Source organism: Plectropomus leopardus, chromosome 6 (assembly GCF_008729295.1).
Source record: "Plectropomus leopardus isolate mb chromosome 6, YSFRI_Pleo_2.0, whole genome shotgun sequence".
NCBI lineage: Eukaryota > Metazoa > Chordata > Actinopteri > Perciformes > Serranidae > Plectropomus > Plectropomus leopardus.
This window is the reverse complement of record NC_056468.1, coordinates 29,680,839-29,707,900: the sequence shown is the minus strand read 5'-3', so window position 1 is coordinate 29,707,900 and position 27,062 is coordinate 29,680,839. Positions and strand designations below refer to the sequence as shown.

The 27,062-nt window shown below is 41.5% G+C and overlaps 1 protein-coding gene across 2 annotated transcripts in view; it reads right to left on the bottom strand.

Annotated features, from left to right (window-relative positions):
• Positions 1–26,763, bottom strand: part of LOC121945063 (neurogenic locus notch homolog protein 1-like) — a 60,374-nt gene extending 33,611 nt beyond the window's left edge. For both annotated transcript variants that reach the window (XM_042489069.1, XM_042489070.1), the window contains exons 1-8: positions 26,527–26,763; positions 25,741–25,822; positions 5,840–6,102; positions 5,275–5,613; positions 2,069–2,191; positions 1,715–1,948; positions 798–953; positions 203–388 (exon numbers count right to left, since the gene is read on the bottom strand). In XM_042489069.1, coding sequence (XP_042345003.1) covers positions 203–388; positions 798–953; positions 1,715–1,948; positions 2,069–2,191; positions 5,275–5,613; positions 5,840–6,102; positions 25,741–25,822; positions 26,527–26,584 — 1,441 coding nt within the window. In that variant the 5' untranslated portion in view covers positions 26,585–26,763. The remainder of the gene's footprint in view (positions 1–202; positions 389–797; positions 954–1,714; positions 1,949–2,068; positions 2,192–5,274; positions 5,614–5,839; positions 6,103–25,740; positions 25,823–26,526) is intronic.
• Between the last annotated feature and the right edge of the window lie 299 nt (positions 26,764–27,062).

Here is a 27,062-nt window from a genome sequence, read left to right as displayed (position 1 = left end):
ATAAATATATACCGCTGTAACGGGTTTAAATTATACACAGAGGCTATAGAAATAGGAATAAGTCTGCGATTACATTCTGTATTCATCATAGTGAAAAAGTGACGTCATCAACACTTGTTTTTATCCAACCAAAAGGCTTTGAAATGGGTTTAATTGCACTCCAAGATACAGATACTGTAATACCTCTCTGAGGCCGTCTCACCTGGCATGCAGATACAGTGGAAGTCTCCTATCTGGTCCAGGCAGGTGGCCTCATTCTTGCACGGGTTCGACATGCACTCATTGATGTCCAGCTCGCAGCGCGGCCCCACGTAACCCCGCTGGCACTTACACTGGAACGACCCCTTGGTGTTGATACACTTCCCAGCATGCTCACACGGGTTGGACCCTGTATAAACAGATTAATACTTTTACTTCACTTAAACGGACCGTCTTGTACGTACACGACTTAACATGGAGAAATCTGACTGTAAAGACATGACAATGAGATGATTTGGATGGTTTAGTGTTGTTTGAGGACGCCAAACCAAAGCCTCGACTGTGTGTGATTACAGCAATAATACCCCTGAGGGTGTCATTCACTGCGATTATGGGCGCAATTATGGGCACAAAAGTACCCATAATCACAGGAAAGAATGAGCTCGAGCTTGTGTAAAAGAGTTACGAATGCATGTGTGATGGTTGAAAAGATTTCTTGACAGGAGTTAGGGAAAGTTGAAATGTGTCCTCAATCAGTCAGATTTTGGGGCTGAAATTGAACAACAGAGAGTTTGCACGTCAGTTAGTGCGAGTTTTACCCAGAGAGCACTCGTCAACATCCTGATCACACGAAGCTCCGAAGTATCCCGACGGGCAGGTGCAGAAGTGATTCCCGCTGACCGGGTTGGTGTCGCAGTTGGAGCCTTTCTGACAAGGGTTGCTGATGCAGGCGTCGTCCAGCTGGCACAGCAGTCCTGGTGAACGACACAGAAGACGGACTTTATGATGCTGAACTCAAACATCCTCTGAACTGTGTGAAGCAGAGATACTGTTTCAAAATGACAGGAGGCCAGCGACCAGTCGCAGCAGCCCCATACAGGGGGGGATTTTCGGAAATTTCAAGGATTTTGGGATGTTTCTAGGATTTTAGGACATTTCTTGAATTTTAGAACATTTCTAGGATTTTCAGGAAATTTCTCATATTTTGGGACATTTCCAGGATTTAAGGATTTTTCTAGGATTTTGGGATGTTTCTAGGATTGTAGGAGATTTCTAGGAGTTAAGGACATTTCTAAGATTGTAGCTTATTTCTTGTATTTTAAAATATTTCCAGGATTTTGGGATGTCTCTAGGATTTTAGGACATTTCTTGAATTTTAGGGCATTTCTAGGATTTTCAGGAAATTTCTCATATTTTAGGATGTTTCTAGGATTTAAGGACATTTTAAAGATTGTAGCTTATTTCTCATATTTTAGGACATTTCCAAGGATTTTTCTAGGATTTTGGGATGTTTCTAGGATTTTCAGGAAATTTCTCATATTTAAGGATGTTTCTAGGATTTAAGGACATTTCTAGGATTCTAGGATGTTTCTAGGGTTTCAGGTTATTTCTGGGATTTTAAAATGTTTCTAGGATTTTAGGACATATCTATACAATTTATCTTTCAGCACTACTTTTCATATAAGAACCATTTAAGAGCTAAATCTAAATCTAATCTAAATATAGATATAAATACCTGTGCGGCCATGTGGGCACTCGCAGTAGAAAGAAGCTACTCGGTCATGACACGTGGATCCGCCGTGACACGCGGCACTGGCACAGTCATCGATGTTCTCACTGCAGTCGTCCCCCGTCCAGCCGTTCACGCACACGCACTGATAGCTGCCGTAGGTGTTGTGGCACGTTCCGCCATTTTGGCAGGCGTTGGGCATCAGCTGGCACTCGTCAACGTCTTCTGTGCAGAGCTGACCTGTGGGAGGACCAGAGGTCAGAGGGTTAAAGTCGGTTTTCATCCCAACTGCACCTACTGGTTTACTGATATTAATCTGAATAAAAGATCAAAACCTTATCTGGAACAAGCTACACAGACCTGTAAATTCAGGTTTACACTGGCAGTTGTAAGTGTTGACTCCGTCCACACACGTCCCTCCATTCTGGCACTCATGACCCGGACAGTCATCGATGTTGTGGTTGCAGTTCTTTCCTGTGAAACCTGAAAAACAAAGAATGAAATATAACTAACAGACTTCTAGTGGGGGGCTTCAGACTTTCAGTTACTCCTCCGTCTCGTGTTTTCAACAAAGTAAATGAAACTTCTCTACAGTTAAATGTGGTCAACTGTCTTTTTCCTCCCGAGAAAGAAAGGCAGCTGTACGCTCTTGAGGTCTGCGGTAACTCGCCATGTAATAACAACTACTCTGATATACAGTTACACAAGAAGGCAACCGCTGGACTGTACATGTGGCGTGTTGGGGAATATAAATCAAAACCAGTACAAGGAGTCACTGCCACTGAGTCTTTTGGTCATCTTTATGAAAAACTTTGTTTACTTTTGGATTGAATGCACAAAGCTTCATCTCATCATTATCTTTTCATTTGTGCAGCACAGCTGTCAGCCTGAGAGTAATCAAACATAATTTCATTTTACATTTAAAATGACCAATAAAGTGTCTCATGTCTTATGTGTCTTATGTCTTATGTCTTAGTTTATAATAAAATGTTTTAAGTGAATTTCAGATATTTTTAAATATTAAATCTAAGGGTAGGAATCTCTAGGTATCTCACGACTGGATTAAATTCAGATTCAGACTGCTACAATGTGATTATAAAGCTTTATTGTTGCATCTTGATGCATCAGAATTTTTTATATCTAGACATGTTTTATTTTTCCCACTTTGCTACTTTTAAGACATAGCATATTTGCAAAATATACAAATGAATTTACTTCCATAATGTTTAATTAAAACATTAATAGAACATTAACAGAAGCAAATGTTTACGTTGAGGCGATTTTACTGTTGAGAATCAGGTTTTTAAGCTCTGATTATTGACTTTTCTGCATCAAGACAAAATCTTTCAAGAGAGAATCATGACGGATCTAAAACTCTATTTTTTTTTTTTTAATTAGTGAATTTGTTTCTCTTTTATCCATGCAACAAGGGCCGTTACCTGGACATGAATTAGGAGTTTTGCAAGTATGTTCATCCCAGAATTGAGGTGTTTAATAGTTAGTAGAAGCATGACATGAATGTTTTGTATACAGGAGAAAAAGAAAAGGCAGATGCCTTCCTTTTTTTTTTTCTTAAGATTATTTTTGGGGGGTGTTTGAGCCTTTAATAGATAGGACAGCTCAAGCATGAAAAGGGGAGAAAGAGGGGATGACATGCAGCAAAGGCCAGAATTAAACCTGCGGCCGCTGCAGCGAGGACACAGCCTCTGTGCATGGGGCGCCCGCTCTCGAGTATTTGTAAACATGATTTCTGTTTACGTTTGTCTAAATGGTGTGCTCAGGAAACATGAAAATAAAAACAGGCAAACAGAAACCAATCGCTCTATGACGCCACTCTGCGGGGTAACTAGAAGAGTAAGAGCTCTACCTCACTGCTGAAATGCGTAAAATACGTGGGGTATTTTTTCCATGGATGAAAACCCAAAAATAGAAAAGGAAGATGTTTGTTCAGTGGTAAAAGATAAAAACAAGGTGAAGTCAGTCTGTGTGGAGGTGACGAGGCGATGGGCAGGACTAAACTCCCAGCACCTTTGCTTCACTCTTCTATGTGAAGAGGATGTTGTCCTTTGACCATTTCCTTATGATAAGCCCTGACGTCTTCCTGCTCTGCCTTGTTCACACTGTACACACCAAAGCAGAAACACACACATATGTACACACACACACACAGGACCGGAACAGCCCTGCCTTAAATGACATCATTGCTTAACCAGCATCAAGCAGGCAGAAACATTTACGATCAACATGAGTGAACTGAGGAACTCAGTGCATGAAGAATCTGAAACGCCGACCTTAATTCAAGCGACTCACGTGATTTATGTCAGTTTACAAATGACGGATCGAACTGATTTTTCACAATAGTGCCTTTTCTAAAACTAAAGACTTCACTTTGTCATTACAAGGAAATAATTCAAGGCCTGAACACCTCAAAGTTGCACAGTAAAAGTCATCCGCCCATCTTTATGAAATAATCTATAAAAACCTGGTGACGTAGCGACGACTTGCAGGGCTAATTGGCTAACCACTAATACGTATGTTTTACCATCAATTTCTGTCTCATAACTGCAAACCATTCCACTTTTGTGTAGCATTTTACACTCTGACAAAGGAGGATAATAAAAGTTGATGGTGCAACACAAAAGCTACAATAGCTTCCTCTATTTTTAACTCTCCTGCTCTGCGTTCCCTCAATGGAGGGAAAAACCAGCATTTAATTCACACAGATTTAAATGCCTGCAAGGGATAGTTTGGATCTTTTCGAGGCGGGGTTGTATGAGAAACTCATACGTAGTCAATGTGTTACCTATAGCAGATGACAGTCGACACGCAACAGGTTAAGACAAGCAGGGATAGGGGATAGGGAAGCTAAGCAATGTATTTGAGCCACCCAAAAAAAAAGTACAGCCTAAACAGTTTTCACTATTTTCACCTTGCTGTCAGACAGTGATTTCCAAAAGGAAAATAAAGCCAATATATCGCTCTCTTCAAAGCCAGACTCAGTTGATAAAAACATTGATTTAACATCAGTGAACACAGGAACTTCTGGTCTTTCGTTGCCTCTATCAATTTTTTTGTTATTGTGTCACTTTGTATTCAAAAGTTTTAGTTCGTATTCAGCAAAGTCACACAATAACACAAACAGGCGAACTGACTGCAGCAGTGGTAGACCAGCAGCTCACATGTTAAGCAATGTTAAATTACTATTTTCCCAGTGGAGTGGCTTCTGTGAGAGCATAAATAGAGAACTGCAGCTTTGCCATCTCAATGAGCTGTCTTATGTAAATGAAAAGCTGTGAAAATAATCCTTAGCCACCTTTTTTTTAGGTGGCTAAAAACCGTTTAGCTGCTGCCCACAACAATACATTGCTTAGCCTCTGTGTTGGCACTCTGCCTACTTCTACAAACTGAGGGTGGACCATCTGACATCGTCTGTATGCACACTGACATAAGTGCCCGATACGATCCCCTCTTCAAAAAAGTCTGAACTGTCCCTATAAGTGACAGAACAGCACATCATCACAACCAAAAGGACCGTATCTCCATAGCCATGAATGAAATGACCCTACCAGGCACACAGGAGCATTCATAGCTGGTCTCTCCCTTCTGGATGCAGGTGCCTCCGTTGTGGCATGGCGACGGGTTGCAGGGCAGGTAGCGGCTCTCGCAGTGCTTGCCCGTGTACTCCTGTGGGCACTGGCATCGGTAGCCACCGACTTCATTGATGCATAGTCCGCCATTCTTGCAGGGCGACTGGCTCGCATCGCACTCGTTGACGTCCTGTTTGCATGTCTTTCCAGAGAAGAAGGGCGAGCAGGTACAGCGGTAGTGGGACTCAAAGGAGGAGCAGACGCCGCCATTGGCACAGGGGTTTGAGGCACAGGGGTTGGCTTGTTGGCACAGTTTACCTGACGGCACACAGAAATTATTTTCTGTAAATGTTGGGTTTTTTTTTCTCAGGGTGAAAAATTTCTTTTGAGTTCAGAAAGAATAATATAAACAATTGACTATTTTTTATTTCCAAAGAGGCTTTTCACAATTCTTTTTTCCTTTTTTAATCCCTTTATGTTATTACTTTTACAGTCATAAAGTTAGAAATTGCTGCTGTACAGTCATAATACTCATGTGTGTTACCTGACCATCCCGGTGGGCAGCGACACCTGTACGTCTGGAGACTCTCCAGCTCGCAGGTGCCTCCGTTGCGACATGGCGAGCTGATACAGACATTGTTGATGGGCGTCACACAGCGGCGGTCGGTGAAGCCCAGTTTGCAGGTGCAGTTGAAGTCTACCGTGTTCCCCTTGGACACAGCGCGACACGTGGCGCCGTTCATGCATGGCGAGCTCATGCACGGGTCATGGAACTGGCACCTGCTTCCAGCGAATCCCACAGCGCACCTGAGAAAACAGAGCGAGAAGTCAGCCACGTTTTTCTGCAGGTGAGGAATGAGACGGTGGCATGCTGTGCGTCTTACAGATTTCATTTCTTATATTTGAAATTTGAAGTATTTAATGTTTGTCCTTTATGAAACGTAAAAAGCTTAAATAACTTACTTAACATACTACTTAACATTCTGCAGTAACTTGATCCCACGAAAAACAGTAACTGCTTTAATAAAGTGGATAAATCTTGGTCACCATCTAACAAGTGTTCAAACTGTAACAGACTTAAAAAAAGGCAAAATATTTCCTTTGTCATGCTGATGACACCTGAGCAAATTATTTGATTTCCTTCATAAACATGGAAAGAAGGCAACCAGCAATCAAAGAAGAAATGAATGCAAAATGAGCAAGAAATTAGTAAAAAATGCAAGAAAATTACCTGAAAAATGGTTTAAAAAATAAATAAATAAATAAATAATAATAATACACATAAATGCCCTGGAGAAAAGTGCTTACATTATTAAAATTTTAAATATTTAATTATGATCAATATGAATACAGTTTTTTCCCTGGATTTTTCCTTCATTTTTCAAAAATAATTTCCTAAATCTACATATTTCTTGCAATTTGTGAAATATTTATTACCAAGTTGCTTGTTACCTTTTCCCATGTTCAAAAGTTTTAAATACTTATGCATGGCCTCTGAAAGCAGCACAAAAAAAGTGAGTTTTATAGGGTTATTAAAATAATGACTGGCTTAAAAGTCTGGACTTTGGACCCCCTTAAGGTAATTATTCATAAAGAAAGGTGTGAAGAAACATCATTATATCATGAATATAAACAATTTACTAATGATCTAATAAAGCCTTTTTCTGCAAGATATATCGGTCTGCTAATAAATGTCCATTCTTTCTTTATTTTCCTCTTTTTGAATTTGCATCACAAAGAGTGGAGGAAATTCCCAAACACTGTTTTCATCCATGCCAATCTTTCTCAGCTCAGCACTGATTGAAGAGTTCACAAGGCTGAAACAAAACTCTGCACTAGCAAGGGTCATCCCTTTGTTTGCTACTGTGCTTATAAATCAGCTGGTCGGGTAACCAACAGGACTAATTGTCCATTTCTCTTAAACGATAGTCCCGTCCCTGCTGTTTTTACAACGCCGCCATGAGAAAATAGGTTTTAAACAGGACATTCGTCTTTCTGTCCCGCCACCAACAATGTGATTCAGGCTGTAAAACTGAGTGGCCTGAAACAGAGGGAGGAGGGGGGACAAACTCCTGTGATGTTTCTCACAGGTTGTGACTGAGTCATAAACGCTCGGACCCCAGCGAACAAGTTCCCAGAGAGAGAGAGAGAGCTGCTGCGGATCACAGGGACACATTCACAAATTTACAATTACAATGAGAGGAGTTGAAGGGTGTCCCCTGAGGATACGCACGGCTCAACAAAGGGGCCACACACACGGAGCATGCACACACTCATACCTACACAGTGTGCAGGCTTTTACAAACACACGCACACACAGGAAGATTACGCACAAAGACTACGCACAGGATCTTGTACATTCACGACTGCGTGCATCCACAGTCAATACAATGAAACCCTGCAGCTTTGAGACCACAGCTGAAATGTTACTTCCATTAATATTATTCCTGACAATCCATTTAAGTTATTTATTATGTCAAAAATGCCAAATATGCCCTTGTTTCAACTCCTTTTTGTCACGATATGTTGAATTCTTCTCTTTTTTGAATCACTGATAGTTTGCTCTGGAATAATAAATGTGATCTCACAATAACTACTCCTTAATAAAATCAGCAAACTGATTTTGAGAAATATAGTTATTATTTTTTATTGCCTTAAGATATTGGATACCACTTTCATGTCAGCACATTAAATATGAAACTACAGATGGCAGTCTGCTAGCTGAACTTTTATAGACTGGAAACGGAGGGAAACAGGTAGCCTAGCTCTATCTAAAGGTAACAAAATCCACCTGCCAGCATCTCTTAAGCTCATATTTGAAAAACAGAAGCAGTTGTACAAAAATTGTGTCTGCTAGATTGTCAAAAATTGGCAAAATCATGTTTTAAATCAATAACTTTTACTAGAGATAGTGTTTTCCACACTTTCATTTATGTGTGGCAGTCCACCAAGATTAAAACATCTGCCGTCACGAATAGATTTTAGCTAAATAGATTTAGACCATTCGGCATCGCACCTCTCAGAGTTCAAAGCGCACCTTGGGCACAAAAAGAGCAGCAGATTATCAGGCATTTCTGCTGCCTCTAAAGTTTGAATTCACCTGCAGCAGCTGCTCCTCTAATCCATCGATCTGATCAGATCAGCTCTGACCAGACTGAAAGATCAATTATCCACCCCACAATTTACAAACTGCTGCTGGGGAAAAAAAACTCATGGAAAGTTCCTTCCATGTTGCATAGACAAAAAAAACCTGAATGTATAAAACACTGAAAGAATAATTGACTGAGACTAAGACACTCTTTCCCCATAAAAATCAGTGAGTATTCAGGTTTTTAAAATATGAAAAAACGCGTGAACTAATGTGGAATGATGTACGATCGCTGCTTGGACCAAAACGGATGTAATTTGTGGCTGAGATGACAGAGAGTCACAGAAATTGCCAACAGTCACCTCAGAAAGGGGGCAAAATTTAAACCCCTTTCCCACAAAACTCCCACTGTACAATAGTCACAGGTGTTTCTCAGCTACAGCTCTGATTGACTCTGACCGGCAGTTTTGGAAACAAAACACCTGGATGAATGTTAGTCCATGTTAGAGGTGCGCCATTTTATCGTTCACGATAATATCAGTATAATTTTCACCATGATAAGAAAAAGTTGTGTTGTAATAATGGCAATATTCCAACTGAGAATAAATTTTATTTGTTTATTTTATTTTTATTTTTATTGTTTATTTTATTACTGGATATTTACAGGAAATTACAGGCAATCACTTCAAATCAATACAAAATATTTTTTTAATTTTTTCCTTTTTTGTGATATCTTTAAGAATATCGTTAAAACAAATGTCCACAGAAATGTCGTGATATTATTTCAGGGCCATATCACCCACCCCTGTGGGTGGAACAACCAAGAACCAGGAATTCATCGCGTGCTGCACATGACAGTTTCAAGTGTGCTACAAACACATTTCAGTCAGCATCAAAACAATATTGAGTTCTAAAACCCAGCCCTTGTTGACGCTCTACTTGACATGAAAAACAACCACCTCAGACCTGCCACATTAAACCCTCCTCACCGCCACATTCCCATATTCATCACCGTCAGAGATTCAATACTGTTGTCAACAACGCTGGGTGGCCTGAGAGGCTCGGCCATTACAAAAACAAAGCATCTACTCAATAGCACCGGAGACGAGAACAAAAAAAATCTGCAGTTATCTGGAATTCTTGTTCCTAATCCGTCCTTTCCAAAAGTCGAGACACAAGAAAAGCAGCCGTCGTGGCTCCCCTCAGCAGCTCCGAGGGCTGAAATGTGCTCGCTCTGACCCTTTTGTCAGCACTCATTCATCCTGAGGACAAGGACGCATCTATGCCACAGTGTTTGAGCTGCAAGCCAACATTATGGAAACTTCAAAGCATCGCGCCCCCACCTCAACGCTCGTTATTCTTCCCTCCCCAGAGAGGATTTGCTCCGGCATCAGACAAGGGATGGGAAGAGGATGAAACAGAAGAGACTGTGGAGGTACCTGAAAGATTTCTGAATTCTTGCACAGACGAAAATCACACAGCAAATGCCAAGAAATCAAAAATTTCTGCTTTGCTGGGTTTTTTTCCTTGAAAAAAAACACTTCTCTTTGAATATTTTTGTATTTTAGTCTCCGGGCAGAAACAATATTGTGCATGAAACATCCTGCCGACATCAAAGCGGCCTTCCCACAACATTAAAACCCGCCGTCACTCTCAAATACCTGACCAGAGCCAGCAAGTCTGTCAGCCCCGAGGGGCTGGCAGGACCACGTCCCCAAACATTCCCAGGGGGTCCAGTGTATGTGTGTGTGTGTGTGTGTGTGCGGTGGGTTTAGGGACAGGGTTGTAGGGACAGGCGTGTGTTTAGACAGGGTCTCCCTCTCAGGGGATTAGGCAGCCTTAGGACTGTGGTAAGGAAAAGAAAACATCACATGCTAGGCTGCGCGCTGCACAAACAGTAGTAGTGAGTGGTGGCATGTCACCACGTAGAGAGCGCAGAGTGGTACCTTTAACGGACTGTCATTCAGGCCGGGATCCCTGTGTCATTAAGGTCAAACATGCAGTAAAGTCAGAAGCTAAAAGTCAAATCTGGTGCATGCAAATAAAAAAAATCTCAGTGATTGTTTTTATTACAAAATCACACTGCATGAAAACTAATTTGCCTCGAAAAACTTTGAAAAAAGTTATACAGCTACAGTTGGTGCACTCTAAAAGACGGACTTTCCTATTTCCTTTTCTTTTAATCTGATGAAACATTTAAACATTCATATTAGGGGTCGACAGATTATCGGCCTGGCCAATTATCAGGGCCGATATTTGGCATTTTGCAGATTATCTGTATCAGTGTTTTATTTTAATGGTCACCGATAAAATTAATTAATTAAAAAGTGCAAAGAAAGTGTCAGCATGGGAGGAACTTTTACTTTGTAAAACCTAAGGAAGCTGTTTTTATTTATTCATTTTTTATATAAATATTCACTTGACTTTAAAAAAAAAAGTTGCAGGGAACCTGCATATAATGTTTAAAGTGTCAGTTTTAATGAAACATTTGCTTAAGGCATTTAAACAAAGTTTTGGGCTGAAGTTTGTTATTTTCCAAGTTCTAAATTTACATATAGGTTCCAAATATCGGTTATCGGTCACATTAACTACTAATAATTGGCATTGGTATCGGCCCTGAAAAACCAATATCGGTCGACCCCTAATTCATAGTGCTCATACTGTATATCTTGATGTATTTTGTACTGTTTATTGTAGTTATTACTGCTATACATATGTACATTACTCTGCACTTTTTTTGCACTTCAGGTTGGATGCTGAACCACATTTCACTGTCTCAGTACTCTGTGCAATGATGGTAAAGTTGACTTTAATCTAATCTTATCAAACAAATTTGATTATGAAGCTGGATGGTAATTGAAGACAAACGTAGATAAATGTACCAGAAATTTAAAAATTCAGTTTCACGTCGCTCAAAACTGTCTCTCTTTGAATTCAACCCTGATGCAAAGAGGACACTTTGCAGATTTTCAACCTGGTCTGCGTCACTTCGGTGTGGGCAGATGAACAGTGTGAAGCGTCCTCCGTGCTGTCAACCCTCAGAGCTCCCTGCCAGCCAAAATCCGCCGGATGACACAAAACAAGTCATCAATGACGCAAAATGCCGAACTTCGTGTCATCTGGTGGATTTCTGCTGACGGCACGAGCAGGGAGTTCTCAGTGTACAAGCATGACAGGAAGCCGAACACCCTACATCGGCAAACACTCCCCACACCCCGGTGACCCAGACCACGACTGTAAAATCGGGATCCTGTTTCTTCGTCAAATGGGTTTTCACATACAAGGAATTTTCTTTGGTGTACTGGTGCATAACAACTAACACAGTAAGAGTCAAGAAGCATAAACAGATAAGAGACCAAATTAAAATAAAACTAGTAAAAATAAGAAAAAAAAGTGCAGTATATATGTTTTAAGATGATAGAGCTGAACAGATAAAGAAGTAATTAGTCTAAAATGTGCAAATATTTAAAATGTTTAGCTGCCGTGCCAGAGAAACCGTACTATTGGTAACTTTGCAGACTTCCAAATTTTAACTTAAAAGTAATACTGCACCTACAAAATGACCATTTATACCTCAATTGTTCATGTCATGTTACCTACTAAAGTACTCTATGCTTTAATTTTTAATCCAGGGAGTAAAAGTGCAAGCATAGATGAGTTTCACTCTTAGTCACAGCACAGCAATGCAACAAGTTTTGGAAGCGCTGAGCATGCCACTGAAAACTTGACACTCGGATTATACTGAAGGAGTTGTGAGAGTTTAAAAACATGTTTTACTGTAGTTGTCTGTTGTAAAATGTGGTCTCTGTTTACTTAAATTAATCAACAACATTTGTTGTATTTGGCTTCTTTCATTCACTGGAGGCATGCATGAAAAACAGTTTTCATTATGAATTTAAAGTAACAGGGCATAAAAAAATTGATTAATAAATAGCCATTCTGTGGGTGAAGCAGTCCTTCAGTACCTAAATAGCACGGATCCTGTTGGTCTGGTTACTCTGCTGCAGTTGCACTTGCTGATTTAATCTGTTAAGACAGATGTTTCTTTACATGAAACCTTGTGGTATAGCTGGAAATTCCTTTACATAATTTCTGAGCATCCATATCGAGTCCATTAAGTGAACAGTAGGAGTGTGTTTGGAGCGGAGGGGGTGAGGGGGGGGTGTCAGTGGAGGGACGCAGCAGATCTGGCTGCTAGAAGGCCAGTCCAGTTAAGTCCCAGCGGTGGCGGGTGCTGAGGTCGTGAGGCGCCACACGAGCTCGCTGGAAAAAGGCCGCAGGGAGCAGGTGCGCATGTTAATGAGGAGACAGCAGCTGCTGCCCCGGCCATTCACTCCCCCTCCTCCTCCCCACACCTCCCATATCCCTCCACTCTGCCTCCTTCCTCTCCATGGCACCCCATCCTACTACTGTCCTCAAGCCTGGGCAGACACAAGGGCCATGCACTGCAAAAAAGTCTGATTATTGACTTGTGAATGAGTCTGAATTAGTCATTTTGGGGGCTAATCATTCAAAAATGTGATTTCTTATGTTTTTGTCACCTTAAATGACTTTACTGGCTTGAGTCTGTGCAACATTTGTCACTTGAGAGGTGTTTTTACAGTCCTCTACTGATGGGGGTGACGTCTGTGAACATCCCTAAAATCCGATTCAAATTACTCTCGCCGGGTAAAACAGATTGAATATGTCACAAATATGAAAGCCAATCACCATCTCATTTGTAAACACAGGGGAACAGACTTCCAACACAATATCTGCAAAGAAACCAGAAACCTCCAGCCAACTTGAGAGTGCAGAGTTAGCATTAGCACAGTAAAAGTCTTGATACAGTAAGCAGTTTTCGGATGCAAATTGGACCCTGAAGCTTCCTTCACATCTACCAAAAACCCATTATTGTATTGCAATCTAGCCCTGTCTGCCTATCAACTCCTGGTCATTACAGATTTTAGTAAATTTCACCGCTGCTCATTTTAGTCGGGCCATCGCAACAAAACACCTTCCTTGTTTAGATTATCAAATGATAATCGGAATCAGTAATCTAGGGATGAATAATAATATCAGCACGTCATCTGTATTAGCAGATATGAACTACATCAACATCAGCCAACGTGCTTATTTCTGCCGATATCACAAACTGATTTTTCTTTTTAAACATTTGTAAACATGTACAAAACTTTCTTTTCTTATTTTGCACAATGAATAAATATAACATACATTGAAAAGCATTGTATTTTATGCCATCTGCTGGTGGGCGGTCATGATAAGAGTATGCATAATATGCTTATTAAGAGACTCGAAGATCACTAAAATTAGGTGCGGAAAGAAGTGGATATCTGTATATTGGTACCAGTTATCAGCTAAATGAGTTGCTCTTATTTCTACATATCGGATATCAGCAAATAAAACAATATTGTGCATCCCTAGGATAATCAGATAAAATCGAATAAAGGTTTGTTTCTGGCTGCCAGTGATAACTAACATCGAGTTTTCAATCATTTTCAACCATGCAAGTAATTCAGTTGATGTAAGTCTAACACACACTCCTCTTTTGAGCAGCGAACACAGCCCAACTGTCGACATTATGATTAACTAGAGACATAACTTCTACTACACTTAGACCATAATATATAATACAAATACAATATATATAATATAATAACCACTGATTGAAATCAGTTGAGAAATAGAAACGCTACAGTGCTTTTTATCTAGAAAATGTCTCTCCCTAAATTACTTGCATTTATTTACAGGCAAGTCTTGCTCTCTTTAATACGGTGGTGACAGTGATGCATCAGTGCAGCGGACTGAAAGAGTCTATGGGGAATTTACATATATATGTCCAACGCAGGGTGAACAGTGCTGGAGAAAGCAGAGAGCAAAAGTGAAACTTTTCAGCCCATTTTCAGAGTTTTGTGTGTGTGTGTGTGTGCGCGTGTGTGTGTGCGTGTGTGTAAACTATTATGTGGGATAACCATTTTAAACAAAATATTGTTTATATATATCTGGAGAGGGACTTTATCATCACTGAGCTAAAATCTGAAGGGGAAACTCTTTCTCTTTGTTTAAAAAAACGTACTTAAAACTATCAAAATGAATAAACGTGTGAATATTTCAAGAATCAAACTGACTGGTGTTGAAAACACTTAGAGTTGGACATTTTTTACAGTGTTGGTATCTGAATGGCCGCCCCCCTCCCTTCACTACTTAGCAGAGAAATGAAGAGCGAGTGAGGAGAGAGAGAGCGAAGGATGAGTGGGCCCATTGTTTTTCCTCCCCATTCAGAGCTGACCACAGGCCGGGCGTATTCAGCTGTTATACCTCCTCTTTCCTCTCCTCTCCGCCCCCCCCCCCCCAAAATAAAAAAAAACTTTCTCCTAATCGTCTTTCATTATACATGGCTCATCCCTGAATTTTCCCCTTTTTTTCTCATTATTGGTTCCACTTCCTCTGTTCAAAGTCGTAAGATCGCTGGCATCCGCTCGCTCCCCTCTGTGCACCTTCTTTCCCTCCAAACCCCATCACTCCCCCTCCTCTTCCCCAATTTCTTTTCATTTCTAAGACACCACATTAGGATTTATAAGTCTCAACTGACTACTGCTCACTCCCCCGTTCAAACTTTCTTCCAAGTCACTCCAAGCTGCTCTGCAACGTTTTAGCGGTCGGCGATGTTTGAGGCCAAGTGTGAGGCAAAAGCTTAAAATCCAAAACACACACAAGCCGCGGGACAAACAAAAGGAGTCTGAAAGAAAGGAAACTGGTTTGGTTGGGTTTTTCATGGGGAGAAAGCCAGAGAGGGGCTGCCAGTTCAGAGGGAATTTTGGTGTTTACTCTAAAGCAGTGATACTCAACTTTCAGCCCACAGGCCAAATCTGGGTGCCGGGTGGCCCCCCAACCTGAATCTAATTCACAATAAAAATAAAGAGATTGACACTGGGAACTGTTATGTACCTTTAGAATAAATAAGATGCCAGAGTGCTTAAAACAGCATCAAAATAGAGCTTGTTTGTCTAAAAAAGGGCCAGTGAAGGATCCCCTGCACCCCCAACAGAGGTCCTAGCTAAAATCATCCGAAATCCTAGAAATGTCCTAAGGTCCTAGAATTGTCCTAAAATCCTTGAAATGTGCCAAAATCCTGGAAAGTTCCCAACAGTCTATAAATGTCCTACAGTCCTAGAAATGTCCTAAAATCCCCCAAATGTCCCAAAATGGCAGATGCAGTTGAAAATCCTAAAAATGTCCAAAAATTCTGGTAACGTCCTAAAATCACAGAAATTCCCTACAGTCCTTGAAATGTCCTAAAATCCAAGAAATGTGCTAACTTCCTGGAAACATCCCAAATCCTACAAATGTCCTAGAAACATCCTTAAATCCTAGGAAGATACGGCCGAAAATCCTAAAAATGATGAAGAAATGTCGTAATATGGTAGGAACATCTTAAAACCCCATTGTACAAACGTAAGGGGCTACTGTAACTGGCCCCTGGCCTCCTGTCATTTTGCAAAAGTGGCCCCTGAGCAAAGCATGTTGGGTATCTGCTCTGAAGAGTCTCCTGTCCTGGTTCTTAACCTGAAGCTCGCCTGCTGGCAGCTCCACTTTATGGCTCACACCACCTCTGAAACCTGGCATGCGCTTCGTAAAACAGCCCAGCGTCTCGCACAGGGGCCTAAAAGACAAACAGACGGAGCCCCTGCACCCTTACCTCGGAGCACGTGGACACACTGTCCAAACACACTCCGGCGGAGGTGCAAGCAGTAAGTCAACTGTAGCACATGCTAGGCAAAGAATGCCAACAGTTTGCTCTTTAACTTGGCGAGAGCCCGTCAAATACAGCACAAAACGGCTTTTACAGACGGCGAGCTTATCTGCCTCAATGAGAGCTCGAAAAAATGAGGGTGTGTAGGACAAAAGATATTCAACGACTCTTTTATGGAGTCTTGGCTGTATTCAAAACAAACAGAGCAAAGCAGCTGCTCCAACAAGAGAAATCTGCCGGCCTGGCGAGCGGGATAATCTCAACAGCAGCAGGTAAACTGGACGGCTGGAAATGTAAATAAAGGGGGCATGAAAAGAGGGGCACAAATCAGAAGCTGAGCAAATATCAGGTGTTTGGGAGGTATCGTATAACTGCAGGACAGCAGTGGAATTATCTCTGCGGTAAGGCCGATACTGTTATTATCTCCTCTGTCATCCCGGCCCAGTAGCCCTCATTGTTCTCCTCCGCGCTCGCTCCCGGGGCCGTCTCTTCTTCTGTGGCTGCCGCTGTAGCCCGTGGCAACAGGTTCCGCGACACTGATGGGATGCATAACAGGGCCGGGGCGGCGGCTCGAGCCTGCAGCAGATGTTGTGGTGACATCTGACCCTTCGCCAGGCGTCACTCTCACTGAAGGGGCTTTCCTCGGTGTCGGGCCAATCTGCCATCTGCCATCTCTCTGAGGTCACGCGCAGATGGGGACGGAGGCTTTGAACGTAATATGTAGGCTACACACATGTGCACTGTAAACAAAAAAAAAACCTGAAGCGAGTACACAGATTTTGGCAGCTGTATGGGCCCCGATCTGAATCCGTTTTAAGAAGCTTAGTGAATTAGGTTGTGCTTTTATTCAGTTATTGTGCCACGTAAAGCTCTGTGGGAGACAGATTCACTGTCTGGGTCCATCTCTGTAAATGACATAATTAAGATTGTTTTGGGATTATTCTTTTTTTATCTATCACTTTATATATTCAAGCAAAAAATAACAGGATAATTCATGTTTAGGCTTTATTTTGGGCTCTTGTCCACACACAGACTGAGTTTTGGGTCAAACAATAGATTTTTTAAAATGCCTTCTGAAGTATATGTTAAAAAAAAAAAAACTGGTTACTTGCTGTCTGTGTGGTCGTGTAAAACAGAACATTGTAACACAACGAACATTTAAACAAAGTTTTGTGTTGGAGTTTGTTATATTTCCAATTCTAAATATTGACAAAATTGGAGCGTAAGCGAGCGTAAAAACGTTTTTGCAATAAATGTTTTTTTTTTTTTTGAGGGTTTTTTTTTCCATTGATGTGTTTCCATTATTTCATATTCACACTTTCAACTTTGACAGTTTGAGAGTTAATGGAAATCTGCCTAGTTTGGGGTACTTTTTTTGGTTTTCCCCTTTTTTCTCAGGCTTCATTCTTTTCATGGAAAATGGCAAAAAAAAAAAGATTGCTTTAAGATCGTTTAAAATATATCTCTCAGGTGAAACAGAGCGTCTCGCCGGGAGTCAAACTGTGTTAGTGGAGCATATTTGTACCTCTGCTCCCCTCCTCCCTCCTGTCTCCCCTCCTCCCCGTCTCATTTCCTGGCTGTTTGGTCCTGTGCCTGCCCTAAGTCCCCTTTAGTCTTGTCTGATCTGTTTTTACAGCGCTGCCCAAAGGGGGGCCTCTCCCCTCCTCTCCTCTCCCTCCACACTTCCCTCTCTTGTGTTTTCCCAGCAGCTCTACCGCGGCTAACCACAGTGACAACTCTGCCACCGCTGGCGGAGAAAATCAACACCGAAACGTTCGCTTAAATTCAGCTTCAATCACACAAATCGAGCCTAGTGAAATAAAAATAGCTCTTCCACTCAAACCAGAGCTGGCACAAAGAAGCAGGGTTGTTGTTTGTTGTGGAACTGAAACCAGAGTTACCACCAAATCCCCACTGGCTGCAGAAATTACAGGGAAACGCTGCCCCTCTTTGCCTCTCCTTACATCCATCCGTCCTCTCTAATCGTACAGGAGAGCTGACCTGGCCAGCCCACATCTGGCAGCCTTCATTAGAGACCCTGTTTATTTGGGAGTGTTATGGACACAGCCCATGGGAAAGAGCCTGCTCCCCCCGGGACCGACCTCCAAGTGTGTGTGTGTGTGTGTGTGTGTGTGTGTGTGTGTGTGTGTGTGTGAATGTCCTAATGACTTCTGCCACTGCCTACTTTACGAGGCTGGGAACCACTTAAAGGCTTTACGGGTGTCTGAAGGTGTAACTGACAGTGCAACCGGACCCTCAGGTTGTCACCGTGCATGGCGACTTCAGGGTCTGAGGCAGAGCACGCCAAAATGTCACATCATTGCATCCTCAGAGCGCCCAGTCGACTCCCACAAATCAAGACAGGATTGTGTTGTTAGCAGGCTTTACATTTTTAGATTTTATAAGCTGTATTTATGTTTATTTTATGAGTTGGGCAAACTACAAAGGGAACTGTTGGCTGTCGGTCGATAATGGTCAAGTCAAGTAAAGTCAATTTTATTTATAAAGCCCATTATCACAAAACACAGTTTGCCTTAGAGGGCTTTGGAGCATATGACATCCCTCTTTCCTTAGACCCTCACACTGCAAAAAAATGGAAGAAACCTCAGGAAGAGCAGCTGAGGAGGGATCCCTCTTCCAGGACGGACAGACGTGCAATAGATGTCGTAAATAACAATTAAATTACAATAATGACAGAATGACAAAAGAGGGGGGCACAGCAATAACGCAACAGTAGCATGTGATATTACAATAGTAATATAAAATGTTAAACGTGACTCGCAAGCCAGTTTCTGCTCCCTCAACCTAAGATGACTTTAAGGGGTGAAATGCCGCTAAATGTCATTTTGATATCTAAAAAATGAGAAACGTAAGTGTAAGTGTTACAGACATTTAACCATCTCGTGTGTGCGTATCATTTTCCAGCTTCGTATACTGTTTAGTTAAGTATTAATTGACAGCTATCAGAAGCAGATAACTTCAGATAATTTAACATTAGCTTAACAGAGAGCAGACAGAGTTGACACCACAATCAGTTAAGAGCATGGCAGTCATTGCAAAACATAATGCCATTTTTGTGTGTTACAATTACAACAATAACAAAGGTACTTTTGGGTATCACGGTAATATAGCAAGTATGAGGTTGACTGTAATCTATTTCTCTTTGAACTGTGACAGTGTTAAGATTTGAATGGGTTGACTCTAGGACGACAGATACAAAGGTATTATTACTAGTAATCTGGCTCAAAGACTGCGACTTGAGACGTTACACTATCGTACCAGAGGCTCAAAATTATTGTATTTTGAGAAAAACTATTGTACGCCAGTCACAATCCCAAAAACAAATATGTTAAATTTATAACTTTGGTAAGCAAGTATTTAAATGACTTTTTGACACATCTACAAATCTACCTATATCTGCATTTTTTATTTTTTCCCAGCATGCTGATGGTGGCCGAATGTTTACGAAAACAAACGACAGCAGTGCGTGCCCAACAAACGTGACCCGAACGTGGCCTACAACAAACACAGTTGGCTGTAAGGAGATCATGTGAGATGTGATGCGTAAACACAGAGCCTGGAAATGAGTTTAAAAGAAATGTGTGAACTAAAGTGCATATTGTGAGTCTCAAAGTGGTTGAATTATCGTACATTATGGCAAATTTGGAATTATTGATTGTACATCACGCAGAAGCAAAAATTATCATACAAATATGATAATAATCGTACATCTGGAAACTATGTATCTTACAATCTGCATCACTGTTTAACTGAACAAACTGCTCTGTGTCACCACAAAGGCATCACACTCCATTCTCCTAAATATCCTGTGAGTGAGCGTGCATCTGGAGTGACTGAAAGCTAAAAGCACACCTGGCAGACAAAGTCGATGTGTTCCTGTGTGAAGCTGAATGGGCAAAACCACAAGTAATCATGGGTATTATGGAGCATGCTGCTGTGTGGGTGAGTGCATGTTGTTATACTATAACCCACAGACAGGTGGTCTGGCTGAAAGAAAAATAAAAGAAATGAGGAAGTGCGGTTTGGAGTATGCCCAGTGTCTTTGTCTCACACTCACACACGCGCTGTCAGTCCACTCAGCCTGCGATCAAAGTTTATATGATTTGTCTTGGCATATGCCAACCTGGGAGGCTCAAATATCACTAATCCTCCACGCTGAGGTTCCCCACCACCACCGAGTCACTTCATTCAGCCAGGACACTCTGACGATCAGCCCTCTCACCGGCCGGACTCTTGCCAAAGGGAACCCAACACCGGCGGCAGCGGCCATATAAAAGCCTTGCGCTGTGTGTTTCTCGTTGTGTGATGATATGATCAGATACGGCACCTTTTCTTCCCTCGGGCCACTCCGAGGCTGTTTCCTGACTCTGAATGGATGCGTAGAGGGGAGTGTAGTGTGTGAGTGTGTGTGTGTGTGTGTGTGTGGCTGAGATAGACTCATCTGACCAGAGCGAACAGAGGTGCCATTAAGGAATCCCCAGAACAGGAGAGACAAGGGCTCACTTTCATCCAAGTGGGTGGATACTGTAGCAGTCGCCGCACATACCAGCCAGGAATTAAAGACTCTGTTTGTCATCTAATGCAAACACAGAATAATCTGAAAATCCTGACATTGGGATTAAAGTTCTCACATTTTCAGATCTTAAAAGTCTGGCATCCACGCTGAAACCGCCCCCAAAGTTTTACCCATGTTCAAACATTTAAACGCATCAATCACAGATCTATGTCAGGCGAAGACGAAGATCTCAGTTAGATCGAAACTTTGCACAACTTAAATTGCTGTAAGCTTTTAACACAACGTGTGGATCTTTTGTCTGATTCTTGCTTTAGTGAGATTTTTTAACCCAGCACATGTTAAAGTTTTGTGAATGAACGTAACCTTTACACTAAGTTTTTAACGTTTATCGACGGCCGTCATTTCATCCATGTGTCTGACTGAGATGATGGTTATCAAATCTCCATACTTGTTAAAATATCAGCTAATATGTATATGTAGAATAAATCATCAAAAGCTGTCAAATATCGAATGTTAGTGACAAATTTGTAGCTACATTCTCAGTCGTGTTTACTTATTTCATTGAGTCTTTCCAGGTTTAAGTAAGAAACTCGAAACATTTCTAATTTTAGAGCATATTTTAAGTAGAAAAAGTTCCTTTATAGCTGCTTACGTAAAGACAACAGACAGCAAATACTGATATACAGATACGCTTAAATTATTGGCTAATAAAAACGGGATTTTGAAGAAAAGAAAAACTCCAATTACCGACTTGCAGTTGTGTGTTACCATTGTTGTTGTTTTTTTGAGGTCAGTGACCTTTGATCAGCCAGAATCTAATTGGTTCAACTTCCAGTCCAAATGGACGTTTGTGCCAAATTTGAGGAAATTCCCTCATGTATGTATGTATACAGGCCTGAAAACATTTTGCCTTCAGCCGCGGCTGTCACCGCTGCGGAGGCTTAAAAATATCTTGTATAGTATTATGGTATCTGTTATGGATCTTGAAAAATGTTACTCTAACAATCATTCAACATGAGCATGAGTAACTCCTTTCCCCTGTCCTTCCAATTTTATATTTCCTGCACGGTTTTTGACAGTGGAATATGCCAAATTACTTTCAGTGAGATACAAACCAATCAATCAACTCAGATCTTTGGATCCAACAGGAGCCAAACGATTCGTCTCATCTGACAAACTAGAGGAATTTCTGTGGTATTCTTCCAGTTTGGCCTCATTCATACAAACGTTGGACCTCCATCTACAAGAACAGAAATCCTAAATCACCACGTGACTCCCGGCAGTCATCGGTCTGTCAGAGATCAGTTGTATTTTTTTCATCACGCTGACTAACTGCTGATGAAGGTTTGTGATCTCTCAGCAGCGTCCTTCCTCGCCCGACATCTCTCATCTCTCCGGGCAGAGACAAGCTTTGATTCTGGCCATTGTGCCACTGGAATTTGGGAGTTATTTTTCCTGGTCTGGACTGGCTCGGCTCTGTCACTGCTCTCTGCTGCTGCCAAGCCTCTGCAGTAAATGAGAGGCCTCCTCCTCGAAGCTCTTTGGAGATAAACTTCAGTCGGGATCTCACAGGGCCAGGCGAGGCCAGATATGAAGAGGAGATGGTATTTATGGTATGGCATGTCAAGTAGGCATCTCTGTCAGACTATATAAAACTGAAGCATCCAGTCCCACTTAGTTGACCTCGACATAACACTCGAGTTCAAGAGCGGCGGCTTTTTGATTGAGGGGAACCCAAATCGTAATCCTGTCAAGAATGAAGCGAGGCTTGAGGAAAAAACTCTTTCATTAGGAAAATAGCCTTTATCCTTCACCAAGCAGGATACCACAAAACAGGTTAAAAATGTGTCAAGTTTACTGGTAACCCAAATAACCAAAGGAGTTCTGTTAGTGAACCTGGGTTACTGGTAAAGTAAATTAAAAAGTATTTAGCCTGTGAAAACAGTTGCATAATGTATTATTTGGTTCCGACACAATAACCCTGGACTTGTCATCAGGGTTATCTTGGTTTGAGCATGAGATGTCAAACTTTTCAAGACAAACTGCGGAGGTTAAGTTTGAAAGATCTCGGCCTTTACCAGGGAGGATCCAAGAAAAGATACTATTGTTTGCATTACGCTGAATCCAGCAAAATTTGAGCTTGACGGATAGCACGGAAACTTTGGATACCAAAAGTTCTGCTATATTTAATTCATTCAATACTGGCGCAATACTTCCCGTAAAAGCTGGATTTCCCCTTGAGTCATGTAACAGTAAGAACTTAATTTCCTCTGACAATTTACTGTAAGAATTCCCTGCTGATCTCTCAGCAACAGAAGAAATAAATCCTTCATGTTGCCGTGCAGAGATTTTGGTATCGATATTAGTCTCACATTGAAGAACGATCACTTCCAAACATAACAAACGGAGCAGCAGGTGGTTAAATCCTCACTGACAGACTACACATCATTTGAAGCGTCACAATTCTTTCTGAGTTAATCATTTAGAAACCTGATATCACTGTAACAACACTTGAGCAATATGAGAGGGAGCACTGTTGTACTGGATATCAGAACGGCTGTGATTTGTCCGTGGACACGAGATCGAATAAAGAATTCAGTCTTCTTCCCTTTGTCCCCCTCTGACAACTATTCATACTTTAAATCAAATGTTATTTGTGGGATTATGTTCATCTACGATGCAAAGGTGTGAAGTTATATATCACAGCTGTTAACACACTCGGTTAGACACGAGTTGCCGACTTGATGTCAGAAATGCATAAACATGGTGGGCAAAAGTCAATGTTTGGTCAGTGTGAGAAACTTTTTTTTATTAATTCACATATGGAAACAGCTGTCAGCCTCTTGTTTAAATGCTCTTAAAATGCAACTCTTTGAAGCTTCAATGTTGTTCCTGTTTCACAACCTCAAAACACATGAACACAACGAAGACCGAAGAACAACTTCCCAACTCGGGAACTTTGACCTTTCAACATCACATGACTGCAGCATAAAACCCAGCAGAAGACGAAAAAGAATGATTATGTCAACCCCAAAGTCCAGTGTGTCCTAACAGGGACCTGCACCGCAATGGAGACACAAAGGCTTTGACTAATTCTGACTTTTCGAGATTGAACTCCTAAGAGTTAGAAGAGACCAAGTTCATGACTGTGCTTAAAGGGGACAAAGAGCAGCATTTGGGATATTTCAGTCTTTGAGCTTATTTGTTGCTATACAGTAACTGCAGCAAATACACAAAAACCCACAAGGAATGATTTAACACTTATACATCAACAAAACCACTAAACTGATCTAAAATGTCTAAAAATTGTGAAAAAAACCTTTTTTACTTCAACAAAAGATCCAAACCCAAATGTTCAGTTTACAATAATATATGACAAAGAAGAGCAGCAAATCATCACATTTGCAAAGCTGCAGCCAGAGAATATTTTGGGTTTTTTTCTACACTTTTGCTTTTCAAAATTACCTAACCAATGAATCGGATATCAAAAGAGTAGCTGATTATTTTCTAGTGATTGACTAATCAATTAATCCTTTGAAACCTGGACTGACATCAGTTTTTTGTGCTATGTTCAGATGCCTTTCACAAGCATTTAAAACATTTTAAGAAAAAAAATGGTTTGATTTCTTTTGAAACATGGCTAACAAAGCAGCAAGCAATTTGGCAAAAATTTCACAAATTGCAAAAAAATAGGAAAAGGTGCCTGAAAGTCAACTGAAAATAAGTTAAAAAAAAAAGACAGATGAGAAAAACTATTAGAAAATAATTTTTATAAATTAATTAAGAAATATAAATAGATCATATATTTAAAGTGTTTAAATCTACACATTTCAACCCTTTTTTTAGTTTTTTCATTCCTTTTTTTTTTTTTTTACCTCAGTTTTTTACATTTCTTGTTACCAGGCTCATAATAATTGGCTCATCACCTTCCTCCCTTGTTTTTGAAAGAAATAAGCTAATTTTCTCAGGTTTCAAGGGGTTAACCAACTAACCATTTCAGCTCTAAGTGAAAGTATTGCTGTCTGCACTTGAGGAACCTAAACGTTTTTTCTCCTGGCCCTCTGGTGGCACAGTGACGACTAACACACCAATGCCTTAAACACTAACAACACATCACAAACTCAGCCCTGTGTGCCCGCTCAAACCTTTTCAAAACTGCGAGGACGTCCACCTCCATGTTTAATTGGAGGAGTCTGAGGAGGAGGACAGTGCGGGGCACAATGATGGCTTTGTGGCCCAATGAGGAGGTGGGGAAGGTGGGGAGGAGGAGGGGAGTGTGTGATTGTGGGGTGAATAACACAAATTAAGATGTGGCGGGGGGCCAAGATGGCTGCCTGGGTCTTGCAGTCTTGGAGCTGTGACCCAAACATTTGCCCGGTCAGCGAGCTCTGCGACAGTAGTAAGATGACACTGGCTGGTGCTGCTCATGCCAGGATGGAAATAGAGCCAAAGGAGGCTTTTGTTGTAAAAGAGAGCTCTGGGCAGAGCTGGAGCTTATTGGTTTACATGTGGACCGAAAATACAAGAAAGCTGAATGTTTGTTGGATGTTTAGCAGGTTAAAAATCTACCCAATGCCATCTGTCCAGTGGAATGAGAGGGAGCAAGAGCACTGAGGGCCATTGAGGAGGGGACACAATCCCAGGAGAGAGGAGGGAGTGTGGGTGAGGGAGGGGGACAGGGTCTGAGGGTCTCTCTGGGAAGCCTCACCCAGATTAGTCACACAGAATTAATGGCAGCGGAGAACAATGGTCGCCGAGCTTCTGGCAACCCCAGCTGTCGCTCCGTGAAAGAAAAGAAAAGCAAGATTTAGGGCTGCGGGGCTGCAGAGGGGAGAGTGTGGTGGTGGCACTGACACACACACACACACACACACACACACACTCACACACTCTCTCTCTCTCACGGTGACCCCTGTCCTCATCAATGTCCACTCATTTCTATCTCTGACCATTTGCATCCCAGAAATAGCAGCACCGGTGTGAGCGCTCATCCCCTTTTGAGCCCTCACGTCAACCAAAAACCTGCCACATTCCACAATTTCTCTACAGGTTAAAGAGAAAACTTACTTGCACTCTCCGTTTCCATCTGGAGTTGCTTCACACCTCCCCTGGTTCAAACACGACTCCGTGGGCATGGAGCATCTTAGACCTGCGGATGGAGAGTTTTAACACACCTGCTGAAACTTTTAAGAACTTTTAGGCAGTTATTTCTGTCTATGTGATGCAGCAAATATTTGTTTTCCTCATTGGATTCACAAATAGCACAGGTAGTACTCCATAAATGTGAAGTCTAGGTGTGACTCTTGCCACCTCAAAAGTGTAAGCTTTTGTGGTGAACAGAGGACTTGACACTAGTTTGGCAGTTGCATGCTCCTCTCTGCAGCTGTCCCAAAAAGAATGTGCCATTTGGGGAGTAGCACAGCTTTGCAATAATATAAAAAAAGACACACACATGTCTGAATCCAAACTGCAGAGGCATGCGTTTACATACAAGTGAGAATAAGTTGCAAGTGCTCAACAGCTGCCCGGATTTTTTTTTTAGCATGAATTGAGTCAGTTTATAAAAACGAGCAAAGAAGACATGTTTTGATAATGCAAACAGGTGCTTTAATTAATAAAAGTAAACTTGATTTATGTAAATTAACAGTGATGTTCGGAAACCTGCAGGATGAGTCCACAAAAGTTTGGAAAAACTTGAGTTTTGGTCCAACAATTGGCGCAGCAGTGAGTGCAACAAGTTAAAATCAAACTCTGCTCTGAGCTTTAGATCGTAAATAAGTCAAAAACTACATTTCTATATCTTACAGACGCAGAAAACTTCTCAAAAAATGAGATTCCCCTCGCGCCACTCACCTCGCGTTAGTGCTATCAGCGACAACAAGAAAGTTAGTTTCACAAAGAAAATATGCATTCCTTCTGGTTTAAAATGGTTTTATAAATCCACGTGGGTTTTCTCATAGATCCGATAGTGTGTCTTCCTCTCCGTTAGATAAAAAAAGAAACGCGCTCAGTTCATCCCGGAGTAGATCCACAGAGAAAGTAAAGCGCTGTCTGTCTGTGAACTCCGAGCATGAGATGTTGTCACTTCAGATCCCGGGTTGGAAATGACTTGAGGGGACGCACTTCTCCATCCGCTGCTCCGAGGGGCGTTACACACACACACACACACACGCACACATGCACAGACACGCACACATGCACACACACACACACACACACACACACACACACACACACACACACACACACAGATGGGCACAAGCTGTAGCTACAACGAGATGAAGAGAAAGTGCGCAAACTTTTCCCGCTCTGGTGATTGGTTAATTAACGACTTTGAAAAGTTTCTCCAGTAATTAGCCTGTACCATCGGTTTCCATTACACACTTTTT